This window comes from Aulonocara stuartgranti (assembly GCF_965226115.1).
Source record: "Aulonocara stuartgranti genome assembly, chromosome: 23".
Classification (NCBI taxonomy): domain Eukaryota; kingdom Metazoa; phylum Chordata; class Actinopteri; order Cichliformes; family Cichlidae; genus Aulonocara; species Aulonocara stuartgranti.
Window position 1 is genome coordinate 42,020,437 of NC_138958.1, and position 19,771 is coordinate 42,040,207.

The 19,771-nt window shown below is 40.5% G+C and overlaps 1 protein-coding gene across 5 annotated transcripts in view; it reads left to right on the top strand.

The window, feature by feature from the left end:
• Positions 1–19,771, top strand: part of LOC309700732 (protein FAM184A-like) — an 80,716-nt gene that overhangs the window by 43,819 nt on the left and 17,126 nt on the right. For all 5 annotated transcript variants that reach the window (XM_082524502.1, XM_082524503.1, XM_082524505.1 and 2 more), the window contains exons 13-21: positions 304–425; positions 722–872; positions 11,961–12,075; positions 13,137–13,234; positions 16,013–16,166; positions 16,728–16,855; positions 16,981–17,165; positions 19,101–19,247; positions 19,411–19,528. In XM_082524502.1, coding sequence (XP_082380628.1) covers positions 304–425; positions 722–872; positions 11,961–12,075; positions 13,137–13,234; positions 16,013–16,166; positions 16,728–16,855; positions 16,981–17,165; positions 19,101–19,247; positions 19,411–19,528 — 1,218 coding nt within the window. The remainder of the gene's footprint in view (positions 1–303; positions 426–721; positions 873–11,960; positions 12,076–13,136; positions 13,235–16,012; positions 16,167–16,727; positions 16,856–16,980; positions 17,166–19,100; positions 19,248–19,410; positions 19,529–19,771) is intronic.

Below are 19,771 nucleotides of genomic sequence, written 5' to 3' on the forward strand. Positions count from 1 at the left end.
TATAATCTTGAGATGCTTACATATATAATTTATTTGGTAAACGCTTTTTTGGGGGGGTGTTCATTTGATTTCCCCAAAATGAAGTCTGAGCTCAGCCTGCTATGGGTTTAATATGTATTATCTGTGGCGGTGATACAATAAAACATGATGTCTCCTCAAATGTGCAACTCATAAACAGTGCAGATGTTTCTTACCAACTCAATTGCTGATTTCAGACTAAGATAGCAAAAGAAAATATCAGGAATACTGATAGTGTGTGATTTCTGTTGGAGTTCAAATTTGTGCACCGCTTTGTATTTGCAGGAAGAGATTGAAACCCAGAAGCAGCAGCATGAGGCCAGAGTGATGTCCATCAGAACAGAGGAGAAGCAGAAGATGGACAAGATGGCAGATGACTTGGATCGGAAATGGAGAGATGCACTGCGGTAAAAGAGAGAAAAACAGGAAGCCCATCTCCCCTGATGTCTTTTCTCATTCGTCTCTGTCATCTCACAGCCCTCTTCACAATCACACTTATTATCCCAACAAGTCGGCGTCTCCCCAAAACACTCATGTATATTGATGAGAACGAATAGGAAATGAACACAGTCGGAAGCAAGTTTATAAACGCATGCAATATTTACAGATGTCTTTTAGCAGGACAAAACCGAGCAGCGTGAACACACACGCACACTGAATGTACAATGTAATTAATTTAGTCAAACTTTGTGTCTTTCTGTAGGGAAGAAGTGCGTTTGCTAAAGGAGGAGTTGACCGAGGAGTATGAAGCAGACAAACAGGCGGCCATGACTCAGCTCTCCCAGCAAAAAGAGCTGGAGATGATGGCAGCGAGGGAGGGCTGGCAGAGGAAGGTCGAAGACCTGCTGGAGCAGGTAACGCACACATGCGGACACTGACACGTGAGGGTCCGGCCTGTTTTGGTTTTGTAAGGTTACCACCAGTGTTGGTCAAGTTACTTGAAAAAAGTAATCAGTAACTAAAAACTGATTACTTCCGCAAAAAAGTAATCCCGTTACTTTGCTGGTTACTTATTTTCAAAAGTAATTAATTACTTAGTTACTTAGTTACTTAGTTACTTTTTAAAAACATGATGAGGTGATAAAGCGATAGATCTTTCAGCCTAATTTTACTTTTTCTGCATAATCCATCATACAAAATGTAATCAAATGGAAAAGTCTCCTTTTTTTTAAACTTGTTTTGTTAGTTTTAATCTTTTAACTTTATGCATCAAGCAAAAATTTAATTATATGCAACATTCTCTGACTGGAAGAAATTAGTTTAACATTTAAACCTATTTTCTGTACATTCCAGCACATAAAATAAAATATTTTTTTGTGTTTACACTCAGTCTTTCAAATAGATGCAAGTAAAACACAGCAGAACATAAATAAAGTCAAAGACTCAGCGGTCCTGTTGCTCTATTTTCACCTGTAAAGCAGGAGTAGGGTAGGCGTAGGTTTACCCTGGTGCAGGTGTGCCACGGTCAGTTGAAGAATCCGCGAGTTTCTCTGTGAGTTTCCCATTACGTGGTAGCGCACTCGGTGCTTGTTTAGGGGTTTTTTTTCGCTGTAAAAAGAAGTTTTCTTCCCACGCACAGCGGACACTAATGTTTTTGTCACTTTTTATGGAATCAAACTCACAGTAAGGTCAGTACTTCCACGCTTTAAACGCTGCAAGCTCATACTCTCTCCCGCACTCGATATATGAACATTGTTGATCTGCACACAGCTGTTGTCACGAACGTTGCACTTGCTTACGTCACTGTCATGAGACATTCTCGCAAAAAATCACGGTTTTAGTAACGCAGTAACTCAGCGTTCCTACGGGAAAGTAACGGTAATCTAATTACTGTTTTTGCAATAGTAATCCCTTACTTTACTCGTTACTTGAAAAAAGTAATCAGATTACAGTAACGCGTTACAAGTAACGCGTTACTGCCCATCTCTGGTTACCACATACAAGGTTTAAGGGCTTTAACTCCAGAAAGCCTGAAGCATAAAATAATTACGAGACATTTGTCTGTTTATCATATCTATTTTATTATTAGAGTGCCCTCCAGGTCGTTGTGAACATTTTAATAAACACTGTTAAAACACAGTTAAAATGTTGATTAATTGACTGTATTTATTTTATTTCACAGACATTGATTTAACTGTAAGGCTAAGTGTAAATGTATTGCATTAAACTATGACATATATGGAACTTTGATATTCTGGATCTTTGTTTTCTCTAACCGGACCTCCTTACTTTTTAATTGAATACCCCTGCTGTTCAACATTTCAGTGATGTCAGCTGTAGACATGTAGACATTTCTCCCCAGACATTGATCAGTTTCATTTTTCTGTCTATCAAACCATACCCACCGACTGTGTCAGGAGGAAGTATTCATCCGCTGATGATGAGACGCTCACATAATTGACAGCAGGGCAAGATTTTAACATTGTAGAGACCCCCCGTCAGCTGAGCTTTCATGTTAGCTAGTCACGCACTTCTTTTAATTGGCAGGCAGCAGAAAGAGATCTGACGTTGCTGGATCCTTTTTTTCCTTCTTGTGGTGAGAAGGACATGATTTTTACAGATATTTTTAAAACTGCTTTTTTTTTTTTTATGTATTTTTAGTGTTTTGAGAACCACAGGGTAAGTACCATTTAGTTTCATCATATACAAGCAAAAGTAGACCTTTATATGGCTGATGGCTCAAAAACTGGGAACGTCACACCAAAACAATCCAGATGGATAAATAGCTCTATAGTAAATATGACTTGCTGTTGACATAGCAACTCTTAAACTCTTATTCTTTTCTTAGAGCTGCCTTACAAACCGACCCCAGTAACTCGTTTACTATGTCAGCTGATGATAACAAAAACACAATGGCAGCCTGAACCAAGAGAAAAGAAAAGGTCATGTCAGTCTGAGAGGCTGATTTGACCAACTTCTTCTTCCATGTAAACGATTGGCTCTCGTCTTATAGTAGTTACTAACCAACGTTGTTAGTATGTTTGACTTTGCCTTTATAGTCAGACCCACAAACAGTAGCTTTCTGAGTTTTCTGTAAACAACCAAAAGCTACAACATGAGGTCGGGAGCACATGCTGGTGATGCTGCAGTCATCACTGTTTGCAGTATGTTATAAAGCATTGATATCACATGCAGGTGAACTCTGTTAGTATCCGGGAATGCAGTTGTTCATTTTTTATGCATTTTTTGTTCTTTGACAAGCAGTTGAAATTATTTATCATTTACTTCAGGTTTCTTGGTCTATTCCAGAGTAAAACTTGATGTAATTCAATGATTTATTTGATAATTGCTTGCGGCTCTTTAGTCCTTAGAGTGCGGCTCCGCGTGGTTTGGGAAAATAAATTAGAAGTATTTAGCTGAAGTGTATTTTATTTATGTTCTTTTTTAAACCTGTACTTCTAAATTGGAAGATTATTGTGATATTGAAATAAAAAAATAAAATTATATTCTATTATTTTTTTCATCGCTCAAAATAAGCTTCAAACTCGCGGAAGCCGGTGTACCCGCCGAAACGCCGTGCATTTATCGAGACTTTCAGCCCCAGGTAGGCCAGTTATGGATCTTCGGATCCACATTATGTCAGCAGCTCCACCATGAACTATGTTAAAAACAAACACCGCTCACGCCTCACAGATGACAGCTTACAGTCCTGCGTAAAGATGAAAGTGACTTCTTACAGCCCCGATCTGCAGACGCTGTGCGCAGAGGTTCAGGAGCAGAAGTCCCGTTGTAAACTTATCATGGCAGACCCGACGATGTTTGCATGAACACGCTTTTCAGCATCTCTTTATTGACCACTTTTCACACACGGTTGCTGTACGCACACAGCCGGCTGTAGCTTTTCAGTTCACAGCCCGACAACACAACAGCAGAGAGAGCACAGACTTTAAGGCGGCGAGGCGTGATCGCGGGTGCCGCTCAGGTGCGTCCGCCTCCCCTGCAGCGGCGCTGCAGACCACGCCCCGCCACACACATTAACCAGGTAAAATACATATTTAGGCAGAATTTTGCAAATATCTATTTTTCATCTTTTAGCAGCATAGAGCTTTTTTTCCAATTATTTTTTAAAAGTCAGCTCAAGGCTCCAAAAGCACAAAGGAGATATAAGGGTGGCGGCTCACAGCAGCTTTTGTTTGCTGGATCATTTTAGTTCAGCTGGGTGTCTTTCCTTTTGTTATATTTCTTTAAGAGTTCAAAATGTGTTAATTACATAAATAAAAATGTAATTTTCTCTGCAGCACTTCATGGATTTCATAAGCAACACACCTTAGTTGTTCACACAAAGCATAAAGATAAAAAACAATATATACAGTGTTATCTTCATTTTAGATGTCACAAAGTATTTGCGGCTCTCAGTGTTTTCTTTTGCGTGGAAACCGGGTCCAAATGGCTCTTTGGTGTTAAAGGTTGCAGACCCCTGACTTAAGGACAGCCTGAAGCAAAAAAAGAAAATCCAAATCAAGTCTCACAGGCATTCCTGTCTTTCAATAACTGTGTGAATGTGATTAACAGCAACGCTGTAAATAGCTTCTTCACCTGCTTCACAACTCATATAACTCCCACAGCAACAGTAAATTGGTATGAAAACAACAAAAGCTGTAACAGTGTTAATTTTGTCCCGTCATAGTGAGGTAGAAGAAAAGGAACAGCCTCTTTTTTTTAAACCAGGTTGTCTCTAAGCCATAGTGATGCTTGAATACATACAGGGAGTGCAGAATTATTAGGCAAGTTGTATTTTTGAGGAATAATTTTATTATTGAACAACAACCATGTTCTCAATGAACCCAAAAAACTCATTAATATCAAAGCTGAATGTTTTTGGAAGTAGTTTTTAGTTTGTTTTTAGTTTTAGCTATTTTAGGGGGATATCTGTGTGTGCAGGTGACTATTACTGTGCATAATTATTAGGCAACTTAACAAAAAACAAATATATACCCATTTCAATTACTTATTTTTACCAGTGAAACCAATATAACATCTCCACATTCACAAATATACATTTCTGACATTCAAAAACAAAACAAACAAATCAGCGACCAATATAGCTACCTTTCTTTGCAAGGACACTCAAAAGCCTGCCATCCATGGATTCTGTCAGTGTTTTGATCTGTTCACCATCAACATTGCGTGCAGCAGCAACCACAGCCTCCCAGACACTGTTCAGAGAGGTGTACTGTTTTCCCTCCTTGTAAATCTCACATTTGATGATGGACCACAGGTTCTCAGTGGGGTTCAGATCAGGTGAACAAGGTGGCCATGTCATTAGTTTTTCTTCTTTTATACCCTTTCTTGCCAGCCACGCTGTGGAGTACTTGGACGCGTGTGATGGAGCATTGTCCTGCATGAAAATCATGTTTTTCTTGACGGATGCAGACTTCTTCCTGTACCACTGCTTGAAGAAGGTGTCTTCCAGAAACTGGCAGTAGGACTGGGAGTTGAGCTTGACTCCATCCTCAACCCGAAAAGGCCCCACAAGCTCATCTTTGATGATACCAGCCCAAACCAGTACTCCACCTCCACCTTGCTGGCGTCTGAGTCGGACTGGAGCTCTCTGCCCTTTACCAATCCAGCCACGGGCCCATCCATCTGGCCCATCAAGACTCACTCTCATTTCATCAGTCCATAAAACCTTAGAAAAACCAGTCTTGAGATATTTCTTGGCCCAGTCTTGACGTTTCAGCTTGTGTGTCTTGTTCAGTGGTGGTCGTCTTTCAGCCTTTCTTACCTTGGCCATGTCTCTGAGTATTGCACACCTTGTGCTTTTGGGCACTCCAGTGATGTTGCAGCTCTGAAATATGGCCAAACTGGTGGCAAGTGGCATCTTGGGAGCTGCACGCTTGACTTTTCTCAGTTCATGGGCAGTTATTTTGCGCCTTGGTTTTTCCACACGCTTCTTGTGACCCTGTTGACTATTTTGAATGAAACGCTTGATTGTTCGATGATCACGCTTCAGAAGCTTTGCAATTTTGAGACTGCTGCATCCCTCTGCAAGATATCTCACTATTTTTTACTTGTCTGAGCCTGTCAAGTCCTTCTTTTGACCCATTTTGCCAAAGGAAAGGACGTTGCCTAATAATTATGCACACCTGATATAGGGTGTTGATGTCATTAGACCACACCCCTTCTCATTACAGAGATGCACATCACCTAATATGCTTAATTGGTAGTAGGCTTTCAAGCCTATACAGCTTGGAGTACGACAACATGCATGAAGAGGATGATGTGGACAAAATACTCATTTGCCTAATAATTCTGCACTCCCTGTATGCATGCTATGTATTTGCAGCCTTTAAATAGGTTCTTTAAAGAAAGCCTTTGAAATTAATGCTCCTTCAGATGTTCCAGTAGCTACAGTTCGGGAGATTTTATCTTATGAGGACTGAAGTTAGCTGCTAGGGTCAGAATGAAAGCACTGTAGGAACAGAGCGAGCCGTTTGACGCTGGTTTGGGAGCTCAGACGCTCGTCTGCTTAGACTCATGTAGCCGTTCCTGCAGAGCATACTGTCTCTGGGTAATTCAGAGCTGAGTCACAACTGAAACCTCAAAGAGGCTCGTCCTGAGTTTGCCAAGACGCTGGTGGCTCCAGATAAACATTTTCTGACAAGCTGGAGTCACCAGTGCCAGCTTGGCAACTTTTCAGACGCCCCCAACCAAAACCGTGACAAAAGCAGCTCACGGCAAAACGAGACAAAGTTAAAGAGTGATCTGACTTTAACTCCAACACAAGATACAAGAGATTCTGTTTCACACAAAGTTTTGTTCTTCTTCATAAAATATTTTCGTTTACCAAAGAAAACTTGTCCTTTGGTTTTGAGACATCTGTTTGTGGTCGGCGGCTCTGCGATGGACCTTTGACCTTTGATATAGCTACTGTGTTGGAGTTTCTTAATTACTCCAGAAATCGTTTGTTCTGCAGACTAAAATGTAAATATTTATTTGCTTAATTGAAAAAAATGTGCAAGCTAAGGTGGCAGTTTTCAAAAGAATCACCAAATATCCAAATAAATGATTGCTACCTATTTGTTTCAGCTATAGATATGGTATCATTTTAAGATGAAAGGAAGCAGTCCTCATTGATGTGGCTGTAATAATTAAGATGGAATTTCATAGTGGGCTCTTTAGGGAGCATCATTTCTTATCTGCAGCATCTGCAGATTATAGATGCCAGATTAGGAATCATGTAAATGTGGGTCACAGTATAAAAAGAAGCATTTTAAAGTTATAGTGCCGAGTGGCTAAAAATAAACTTCAAACAATATCACAGATCAGATATCTAAGGAGCTTACACTGTATGTGTACTATATGTGAGCCTCTGCATGTGTGTCTTTTTTTTGCCCTCACAGGGCTGTGTGTGTGTGGGGGGGGGGGGGGGTTGGTTTAGGAGCAACAGAAAAGATGGCTAATGTGTGTATATGTAATACTGTAATCCACGGATATTATTAAGTGTATATACACTTACCGGAATCTCTTTAAATGTGCTTTGCTAGTACCTCTTTTGATTTCAGATCTGCATTCATTCCTCGCGGCATAATTTCAACAAAGTGCTGGATAAATTCTTCAGAGATTTTTGTCCATATTCACACGACAGCATCACAGAGTTCCTCATCACAAAGGTGCTCTATTAGATTGGGATCTGGTGATTGTGGAGCCCATTTGGGTTCAGTGAACTGAATGTCCAAAAAAACAGTTTGAGATGATTTGAGCTTTGGGTAAATACGCACGTAGGCTGTGGCAATTAAATGATGCCTACCTGGTACTGACGAGTCCACAGTCTGTAAAGAAAATATTCTCTACTCCATTGCACCACGAGCGTCATAAATCATTGATACAAGGCAGGATGGATCCCTGCTTTCATGTTGTACACACCGGTTTCACACCCTACCATCTAAATGTTGCAGCAGGAGTCAAGATTTATCAAAGCAGGCAGTGTTTTCTAATCTTCTGTTGTCCAATTCTGGAGAATTATAACCTCAGTTTCCTGTTATTAGCTGGAAGGAGCGGCATCCAGTGTGGTCTTCTGCTTTAACATTTGCATGTAGAGATGCTCTTCTGCAGACTCACTTGTTACAAGTGATTATTTACTATAAGTGGTTGCCTCCCTGTCAGTTTAAAGCAGTTTGGCCATTCTCCTCGGACCTCTGGTAGATGGTATTGGCCACCAACCAGAGGTAGAGGATTTCACCCAGAGAACTTCTGGAATTGAATTGCTCTGAGTTTGATATGGCCGGGGGCACCAGTACAGCATTAAAGTGAAGTGCAGATAAGCATAATTTTCAAAATCCAAGACCATGCTTTCAAAGGCTACATGAACATCACCTGAAAAAAACATTCCCAAGTAGTTTAATTCATGCTTAAAAGATCCTTTTCAACCCAAAATATTTAAATTTAATTTGAAAGCCCAGTTAGGAATGTTTTAGCTTATCCCCGTAATACTTTCAATCATAGTCTTGCACAAAGATTAACTAGAAAAAACAGCAGACATGCAAGCTGGGCCACTATGAAGACAAAAGCACGAAAGTATTATTACAGTGATCTGCACGGTATTGACCTACTTACAGCTCTGCAGAAACACCAGCCCTACCGGGGGCTCAGAGACTCATCAGTCACAATGCAAAGAGAAACTCGCAGTCCCCTCAGATATAACACATCACGTTGCATTTTAAGGACAAATCTCAAACTGTTCACACATAAGCCATGATTACAACTAGCATCTGTCAGAGTGATAACGGAAATATGATGGCTGTATATTGGTCGATTACCCATTAATAACGCTAAGAATAATAAATTCTCCGCTTTATTTATCAGAGAAGGGGATATTATATTAGATTGTTACTTTCCTGGTGTGGTTTTAAGGCTGTCAGTGCTTCTCTGTGTCTCTGCACCTCTTCTGTATCATCCTTACAAATTCAAGTTATTGTGCATTCAGACAACACCAATCCCATAATTGCATCAACATTCCACCCTCATGGTGTGTACAATTTCTCTTTCAGTCAAAAAGTAATTCCAGTAGCAACTACTGCTCTTCGGCATTTCTTTTGATCAGTGTTAATACTTCATACGCCGACCCTCCAGCCTGCCAGATGCTCAGCTTGCTCAGAACAGCAGAGCAGTGAGCATGGTGGGACTCTGTTCTTGGTTGCTGTGTGATGGATTTAATGGTGGGACAACTGCCATATTGCTGAATTTATTATTTTAATAAATTTCAATACAGATCTAAATTTAAGTAGATGCAGGGCCTTTCCTGGCTAGGAGAGGGTCTTGAGGGGCAGCTACAACTGTCAGCACAATTAGTCTAAAAGTAAGGGTTTGTTTTTCCAGGAAAACCCCTGTGATTGATAGGGTAGTTTTGTTTATTAACTGGAAATGAAGATGCATACCAAATCCAATCAAAATGTTTCCCATTTTTTCAGAAAATCAATTGTGATTTAAAGGTACAGCCATTAATTTTAAGCATTTACTTTTCTTCTGCTACATCAGAGTAAACAGACTAATAAAACATGGTTAATGCATTTGTTCTTTCCATACCAGTCTGCCACAATCACTTATTGTCTGCAGATTAGACAAGCAACTGGCCCATCTCCAGACAGCTGACAACTGTTATGGCTAAACAACAACAGCTAGTTACAAGCTAACGCAGGGGTGGGCAACTCCAGGCCTCGAGGGCCGGTGTCCCTGCAGGTTTTAGATGTGTCCTTGAACCAACACAGCTGATTTAAATGGCTAAATTAGCTCCTCAACATGTCCTGAAGTTCTCCAGAGGCCTGGTAACGAACTAATCATGTGATTCAGGTGTGTTGACCCAAGGTGAGATCTAAAACCTGCAGGACACCGGCCCTCGAGGCCTGGAATTTCCCGCCCCTGGGCTGACGTTACATATGTAATGTTTGGCTCAAGTGTCCTAAAAATCACACTTTCCCTCTGATAAAGAGTTTGATTGCATTCTCACATCGTATCAGCGTTCAGTCATGACGTTCCTGAGTCCTTAAAAGTTGCAACCATTACAAAGACAGTTTCAACAGTTGCTAACAGAGGCTAACAGCTAACAGTGGCAAAAAGGACCTCAGTATTGCTGTCATTATTCACAACTGAGCTTTTTTGACTCCATATTGGACTCCTTTCACAAAGTTTTATAGCCTCTTCCAGAGTAAATAAAGATAGATGCTTCTCACCCGGCTTTGACAGCTGAGGTAAACAGTGGACTGACAGCCTTCCACAGGAGCAAAGACATGCCGGCCGGCTGCATCTCTTATAGCATTCAGTCTCAATTGAATGTTTTTGATCTCTCTTGGCATGTTTCATTGCCAGTGTCAGTGTTATTTCTATTCTAAAGTTAAAAACAACAAAGTATCCAAAGTCTTTACAAGTTAGTTAATGAACAAGCAAGATATAAAAAGAAGCAAATATGATATATTGTGACAACATAAAAAAGCTACAGTGGCTATCCTACAGCAGCCACAGTAACTAGGATTATGCGCTTGAATTGTGAGGGTACAAAAACAGACCCCAGTTGCCTGCAAAATCTGCAATCTACTGACATTTGGCGCTGAATAATTTTACTCACTAACTTTAAAGAATTGCCAAGACTCAACAGGATGAAAAAATTGAATGATTTCCCTTTTGACTGTTTTGTGCAGACACACTAGCAGATGTAGTTAAAAATCACCCCTGATGTCCTGAATTTTTGATTAACCTGTTTCAGTGAAGCCATTTATGCCTTTGCTGCCTTAGCCTCTCATGTTTGATGGACGTGGCAGCTACATGTGCTGTTAAAGTAGAAAAAGACATTCCTGAAAGCCCTTAAGTGAGCGCAGGTCCCGTGCGGTATTGTGCGCCTGGGCGGATGTGCCGTCGTTATCTATAATGACTTCTTTTTCATTAAGATATTTTCATTACCAGGTCCGAGCCCGAGGCTCCAGTTTGTGCGAGCCAAAACTTGTGCGCTTGGGATTGTGTTTAATTAAGTCACAGAGGGCTGGGTGCATGTTTTTGCAAACAAGGTCGCTTAAGGTATTTCCACATTGCTAATCTCACACATCCCATTATTTTGCTGTAAATGTAAAAATGATTAGTTGGAGTAGACAGAGAGGATAAACTGTGCAGGCCATCTTTTTTTATCCGATGTAGAACCTCAGAAACTTCATCCCAGCCCTGCTCCTCATCCTCTCATTTTTAAATCCATCTTACCTTACACTTGCTAATGTGGTACTTCTTCAGCACTAAACCCTGCGGGGGATTTAACTGCAGCGGCTCAGAGAAAGAGTGGCATGTGAAGGGCCGGAGGCGTCTGGCTGAGAGAGTTCTGCCACTCACTGGCAGTTAGGCCTCTGATAGCTGCAGTATCTCCTCGAAACAAAACACTTTGGCGTGCTCTGATGGGGCTTACGCTTGTTGGCTTTTGTTATTGGGCCGTGCGCGCTGTCACTCGTCGTCGTGACGGGCTGTCAGCTCATTGACACGAGTGGAGAAATCTTCATCCGCAGCCCTGAAGTGGTTTTATTACATCTGTGTGTCAATATCACCACCAGGGAGTGGTTGTTAGAAAAAGGGGGAAAAACCTAGGCTCTCTCCCTGGTTAAGAGCGATGCATTGGAAAAAATATAGTGGAGCAAAAGAGAGAGTTTTTTAATTAAATGTGTGTGCTCTGTTAAGTGAGTTGCTTCTTTCCTGGAGGTATGTCTTCCTTGTAAATTAAATGTGATGTCGCCGCACAGTTGGAGATAGAGAACCACCTGGAGAGAGACACAGTGTTGTCCCTGCAGTTCAGCCTGTAATTACTGCTTCTATCGGATGTGGGCACGCTGACCTGTTAACATTTGCTTTTAATCTAATTTGTTCTGTCTTGTTACTTTTTTCTTTTTTTTTTTTGAATAAGCCTTTGCTCATTATAAACACCTAAACACCATATTTTTACTACTTCCCCCTTTACGTCCCTTTTTCCTCAGATCTCTCTGCTGAAACAGTCCCTGGAGCTGCAGCTGTCTCAGTCTCAGTCAGCTCTCCAACAGCTGCAGTCTCAGTTCAACCAGGAGAGAGAGCTCCTGAGCCAACAGCTCAAAGGTATGCACGCGCTTCCTCCACGTGGCGACTGCGGCTACAAGCTGCCGCTGGAGTTTCAACATTTCATCCTAAAATAACTTTCTTAAAGTAGCGATTTTGCATTTGTATGTGATTTTAACTTTAAAACTTTAAAACTTTAAAACAAGAGATTTTTTATTTTTTGATTATGGGAATTTGAAAGAGAAGGAAGGTTGGAGCTGTAACAGCCAGTTTGAGCTGTTAGATGACGAGTTGCAGTCTGACAAGTTTTATCAGGGGAAACCTGCGTGCCTCTAAATCAGCCATTCCCAAAGTCAAGAGTGCTGCAGCCCACTTAAAAACCCGAAGATCCATTGGGGCCACCCAATCTTAAATCTTCACTCTAATCAGAATCCATGAGAATGTGATGTATTCCTCGAAAAATGTCTTAAAAATAAATAAACCACACAGGAGGATGTTGGCTATAAATTGCTAATGCTACCTAGTCATATGCAAAGTGGTAAGGCTAACTGGGACATAAACTTTAATACAGGGGAAGTAAATTTAGGTCAAAATAAAGTAATACCACCTCCTATTTCCTGTTTTAATTCCATATTTATATAACTACATTGATATAAATATGTAACTGTGCATACTACTAATTTCAAGTTGAATTTCTGTTATTATTGCAGCCAAGCAGCCATGAAGGGGGCCACTGCTCCCTTAAAAACTTTTGGGAATCACTGCTTCAAAACATCCATGAGGGAAATAACTGAATTCACAGCCCAGGATGTTCACTAGCATGAGATCGTCAGCATGTCGAGACAAATCATGCTGCATTGCACTGTACCACTGCTGAAACCGATTTTTTATTTTGTTGTGAAGAATAAATAAAAATCTGAAATGTAACCTAAATATTTAATACAAATAGTCCGAGCATCGAGTGTGTAAATATTTTGTTGTCACCTTCTGTTCAGCGGCGCATCTCCTGCCGCTGTGCGACTGGCTCAGATTGTCATATTGCCTTATCGTGTCAAACAGAATGGAAACACGTCTGCTGTTGATGCATCTCAGTGTACACGTTGATATCTCTGTGTTTGCAGAGATGCAGAGAGAACATCAGAGGAGAGAGCATCGATTACAGGAGGCTCACTGCTGTGCCCTCAGCACCATGGAGGAAGCCAGGCAGCACCAGATAAGAGTACGACACACACACACACACACACATATTTGCAAGCATGTAGGTTTGCATCGGTTGTCTTGGGATTTGTCACATAGTTGCACGACACTACCTGCCTTTTGTTCTCTCTGAAAAGAAAAGTAGAGCAAGTTCTAACTAACTTCTCGGGGGCTTTTACTAAATACATTACAGTAGCCTTTCTTGTTCCACTGTGGACTTCACTGCAGTCTTCTTTGAACTCATCTGTTTGTACACACAGTAAAAGTGCCACGAGGACAGTTTCAACAGCCTCACTAGTGCAGCAACAACAGCTGCTAAATGCTACCATCGTTCACTAACAAGTGCTGTGACTGAAGCAATAATGTGCTGCAGTAATTCTAGTAGCAAAAATGCCTAACTAAATTAATAAAATCTGTGATTTTAAATATGATTTAAGCAGCAAACCTTTGACTACTGAATGCAGCATTTGAGAGATTTACTGTTGCTTTGTACTGTAGTATTAACGTGACTCTAGAACACTGTATGTTGGTGGATCCTGTATGGCTAGGCTGGAGTTTGGTGTTGCAGAGATTTCAGGGTGACGATTTTTTATAAAATTTGGTTTGATCTGTCACCTCAGCCGAGTCTGGCATCAATAAATGTTCAGTTTAACTCAGTCTTATTTATATAGACCAGCACAAGTCACTTCAAGGCACTTTATATTGTAAGATAAAGAAAATAATACAGAGAAAACCTCAACAATCAAACAACTCCCTTTGAAGAAGAGGCAAAAGTGGGAAGGAAAAACTCCCTTTTAACAGGAAGAAACCCCCAGCAGAACCAAGCTCAGGCAGGGGCAGCCATCTGCTGCGACTGGTGTGGGTGAATGGATTTGATAGTTAACTCAAAAACAGGATGATGATGTACCGTACTATTAGCTAGTATTTTTTACCTATGTGATTAAAAATGACTACAAGGCAACATTTGAGCAGAAAATATATTTTATATATTTTCTTCAAGTCATCCAAAGCACATGTGACAACTGCAGCAATAAAACTATGAAAAGGTTAGCACTGCATGTGAACCATGATTGGTATTCTGTCCAAAGCTAGCTCTGCTTATAGGTTGATTTAGCTGCTTGAACAGCAGAGTAAGCAGTGACCTTGTGTTGAAGTAATGTTGACTGAGATTTCTTGAAGAAATGTTTTTGACTAAATCCATCAATACAAGAGCGTGAAACAACACGTAAAACAAGACCACTCAGAGAGCGCAACTATCAAAGGGCAGGTTTATTAACACTGATGTTTTATTACAACATGATGATGTCAACCCGTTATGTCATCATGGTGACATCATAGCAACATCATAGGGACAGCAGTCAAGCTCATGTTTAGCCAGCATATGTAATCATGTCCCCCAAGGCCTAATATGTTGCTGTTATCGGTATCACCATCACAGAAAATCTGAAAATGCTGTTTTGAAAACTGTGGACAAACAGACAGAGTACACACTCCCTCCATTAGGGAGGAGAACAAACTAAAAACTTGCTGCTAAACTTAAATTAAAGAATTAAAGTGTCCTTTAGCTGTCTATCGGCAGGAGAGTAGAGAATTGTGCTTCAGTAGCTGATATATCCACAATGTCGCTTCCCGTGAACTTTGTAATACACAAGTAAACGCCTATTACCATTATAAAAAAAATGAAAGAAAAAGACTGACAAAAATAAGAGTTTTACTTTTAAATCATCAAATTAGTTCATGTGCTCCTCTGGCTGTATCCTGTGTCTTTTTATAGTTCTGTAAAAATGTGACTTTCAGTACAGAAATCTGCAGCTGCTGTTCCTCTCTTTTCACCTGTGTTCTTATCTACTTTTTTTTATGTATGTAGCAGTCTGTGATCAGCAAAAGTCCTTAAAATAGTGCTTTATAAGAGGTACACAACTTGATTTGTCGTCCTGGGAGCTTCTAGTTTCTGACGTTATTTCTTCCAGAGAGGAAATTATAGTGTGGAAGGTGCTGCAATTTGAATTTCCAATATAGTCCACAGCACAGCAATGATTACGTGTAGCAGAGTATCCATTGTGAAGTTCAGCGAGTGCTGGTCAACAAAACTACTTGAGACCAAGTAAAAAAGTTTTTGAGCTTTTCTAATATTGTTTAATGATCCTTTTATGTCTGCCACAGAGTCAAGAAGTGCAGAAGATTCATAGCACAATCAAACCCCTGAGGAAATTCCCGGCTTTCTGAGCCATTTTATTTGGATCATTTACTTTAATTTCACCAATTTTCTTGTTAAGTAATATTAAAATGAGCCAAACGATATAAATTATGGTTGAGGTAGTTTTTTTTTTTCGTTATGTGGCACTGAGAGGATGTGTCAAAAAGCTCAGTGATTTTATACTTACACTCTTTAGTCATTTTCAGCCTGTTGATGGATCTCGCTGTCAGTTCTGCTTCCTGAAGCTGAGTAGCTTCCTTTTTTTATGCAGTACATAGTGGGACAGTCTCCAAAAGTCTTTGTGTGTTCTTAATATTGTCACTTTTCCTGTGCCAGTCTGTTACTCAAAACCAGCTTGGAGCTGTGGTTCGATTACACTGTTCATTTTCTCTCTTTGTCTTCTGGCTTTCTTTTTACAACATTTCACTTTTATTTTTCAGCCAAAAATAAAAAGGAAATATTGAGTCAGACATCCAAACTACACTTTTCTCAAAACCATATTTTTCATGTAACATATTGTGTCTTGTCATCTTTGTCCTTTCTCTTCTCCTTCCTTTCCGTCCCTCTATCCTCTTTAATCTCCCTCGCCGTGCCGTCTGCCAGGCCCTCGAGGAACGTCTAAAGCAGGAGCAGCGGGAGGAGGTTCACGCTTTGAAGGAGGCCCACAGGAGGACTTTAGAAATCCTCAGACAGCAGTCGGACCAGGAGCTGCAGACACTGCGATTTGAATTGGAGGACGAGGGGAAAGCAAAGCTGGGTAAATGATGATAGATATAGTAAACGTGGCTTTGACACGTCTAGGTTTGTAGTTATCGATCGGGGTTGTTCCCACACTGCCAGGCTCGCTCTGTGGCGTGGTTTTAAATTGCAGCAATGATTTTTTCCCCACCCTTTGGTGATTGTGTTTCTACCTACTGAGACGTTCTGGTTCTGTTTCGGCCTGCTGTGATGATGTTTTTGTCCATAGTGATTACAACAAAATCACCTTCATTATCTGCCTATTGCTGTTTAGAAGAATAGGAGAAGAAAGAAACATTTGGTGGTTAAATCGTAAGACGCTTTAGGAAACCAGGATGAAATTAACTAATGGTGAAATCAGCTTTCTGAGATCTGTGAACATGTGCTAGGTGATAAAATTGATCTCAGTAGTTGCCTCCAATATTAAACCAACTAAAAGAATAAGTCGTGAAAGTACGATGTAGGAAAGGAGTCACAAAACATGAGAATATCTTTCATTTCTTCGCACTGTTGTCATTTTTCTACATAAACTACATAAGAAATGATCCCTCACATTACCTGTGGCGTCTCTTTCCTGCAGCCTCTCTTCGTGCAGAACTGAACCACCTCCACGCGACAGCCATCGAGCATCTGAAGCAAATCCACCTCAAAGAACACGCTGCCACCAAACGAGAGCTAGAGAAAGCCATGGAGCACAGCCAAAAGCAGGTGACACTGACAGTGGTTTAGTTCTGTTTTTGTTCTTGTCTCTCAGTGTTTCGCCCTAAGTGATCTCAAGGTTTAAAAGCCTTCTAGCAAATAACTGCCTATTCTGTCTTATGTGCATCCTCTAGGAACAAGATCTCTTAATTCGTATCTCAGACCTGCAAGCGGAGCTGTGTTCCCGTAGCAACCGTATCACCGATCTGGACCATGAGATTCACTCTCTGAACGAGACCATCGACACGCTAACCAGAGAGCTGGAGCTGAAGGGCAAAGAGGTGCTGCGGGTCCGCAGCGAAGCTAACCATCAGATAAGGTTCAGTAGCTCAGCAGACATTATCCTCCCATTACCCTTAAATACTCTTGCTTATATAAGAGTATTTAAGTAAATAATATTTGTGAAATTTTTGCATCAACCATCCAATTTTAAATATGCATTCACAGCATAAAACTAGAATTTCACAGCTGCCTTTTAAGTAAAGATGACATCACATTTGTGAAATCATGTTAAACTTGCGTCTGTATTTTTAGTCTTTTTCTGAGGATTTACTGAAAAAAGTCACGTTTATTCATAAGTGCAGTTTTTTCAAGCCACTTTACATTAGACGTGTTTTTCACAGTCTAAAAATATATTTTTATTTCATTTTCACATATGTAAATTTTTTTCCAGTGTAGCTCTGTCTGACCATTTCAGTTAAAACACCAGTACTTTGTTTATTGAAGCCATAGCTATATAATACCCAGTAAAACAACAAAGTCTATAGATGTCCAGATCTATCAGTGTAAGCATTTATTTATATTAATACTGTATTCTGATCAGTTTCTGGTGAACTTTAAACATGTTTTGCTCTAAATCAAGCACAGCGTTATCAGCATCATGCTTTAGATAAAGTGGGTAAAGGACCTCTCAGCTCAGAGTTTCATGTTTTACACGCCTGCTTCCACAACTCCAGCCTATCTGTTCTAAGCCAGCAGAGTTTGTATTGACTTAAAATGAATCAGTGTTGCCTTCCAGCTTTACGACAGGCAGTATAAAAGATGGATGTAGCTACCATGAAGACATTCATGGTATTTAATCTTGGTTTGGAGCAGGGCTTGGTCTGTCTGCATATTATACCCTCATTGTCAGTCACAGGTGGCTAGCCAATCAGCATAGCCCAGATAATCCTCCGTTTTGGAACATGGGATGATCAAGATTTACAAAACAGACTTAATTTTTTATTTAATAAGATCCAAAATTGGCTCATAAACTCAGCAGGAAAATGTTTATAGAGGTCAACACACAAACCATAGGTTTCTGTAGGATCCAGTCTTTTTGTAGCCACCACTGTCGCCATCTGGTGGCTAGAATGCAAGTTAAGGCACTCGTGCACTGGTTTCATTTTTCTTGCGTGGAAAAACGCCACAAAGTCTTTTGCCTACCGCATTTTGACTCCCGTGCTCTTTTTTATAACCTAAAGACCACTGTGACTATGTTTGCTTCTCCAGCTTTAATGAAGTATTCCAACAGGGTAAATGTCAGCGTCTTTCAAGCTTAATTTGTTGTTCGTAACACAGACTTTCTGTCATATTTGTCTGCCCCAATGTGAGAAAACACTAATTATATTAGGATAGTTTTTTTTAAATTAAAATTCCTCAAGAATTGCTGAAATGCCCTTTTCTAGTGGTTTGAGTGCTACTGTCCAGTGTTAAGCTTGTAAAAACAGTTACTTTAATGAGTGAGTGATGCTAAAAAGAAAATGTGAAAGCAAAACCACAGCCATTAAAGACGGATGTTCGTCCGCTACTCGTGCAAGCGTTGGCAGCCTGTGCCAGTAACCCTGGCTCTGCTTCTTCACATTTCTTATAGGAAGTTTAATTCTAATGGTCCCCATATGTAAATGAAGCACACTCTTCATTACGTTCTTTAACTTAGATTGCAGACACATAAATTAACACTCTGACATTGACACAGTAAGCACTGAGGGACCGGATGCTCCCTGTACCAGCTGTGCTTTGTGTCCCAGCAGAGTTCACTTTGCAGCTGCACATCTTGCTGTCGGCCTCTATAATTTACTGAAATGCGATGTCAATGTCACAGGTCCCCCTTCCGGGAAATTAAATGTACTGGTATAGAGGCAGAGGAAAAGTCCCAAAGTGATTATTATTTAAGTGTAAACTTGTGATACTTGGTGGCACTTTAGGAAATATGCATCTAGCAGAAAAGTTCGCCTAATGATTTATTCATTTATGACTTCTGTCTTTGCTGCAGAGCTCATGAACAAGACCTTGCAAAGAGACACGAGCGAGAGATGGGGGAGCTCAATGCAATCCATCAGAGAGAAACACAAATCATGCTGGCTGACTTCAACAAGGCCCAGGAGGTCCTCAAAGACAAGATTTCTGCTCTACAAATACTGTAAGACATAAAACCGTGTGATGAAACCTCTTCTGTGGCTCTTTTGGGCTGCTACTGTTTCAAGATAGATCAAAGTTGTCTCTGTTTTGTCTTCCTTTTGTCTCTCTGGTGCCACACTTTGTTCCTGTTTATTTAACTCTTAATGTTTCCTGGGTGCGTCCAGGTTGGAGGGCACAGAGGAGAAGTTAAGAAACAGAGAAAGCCGACCAGAAGACCTGCATGTGATCGCAGAGCTCAGAGAGATGGTGACTGAAAGAGAAGCTCTGGTCAAAAAGCTGGTGGTGAGTAGACGCGGGGGTCCATGAGTCCAGATCTTGGCATGGGATAGTCTCTGAGGAGTAAACTGAAAAATAGACATGCAGTTCGTGAGAAAGTCTAAATCAAGGATTAATCGCTGGAAGCGAGGTCAAACAGTCAACAGTTCTCAGGGTTAAAAATGTATTTCTTTGAAAGTTCCTTCATCTGACTGCATGTAAGGGTCTCGACCAGCAGATGTTGTTTACTTAGGAAAGAAAAGTTAGCGA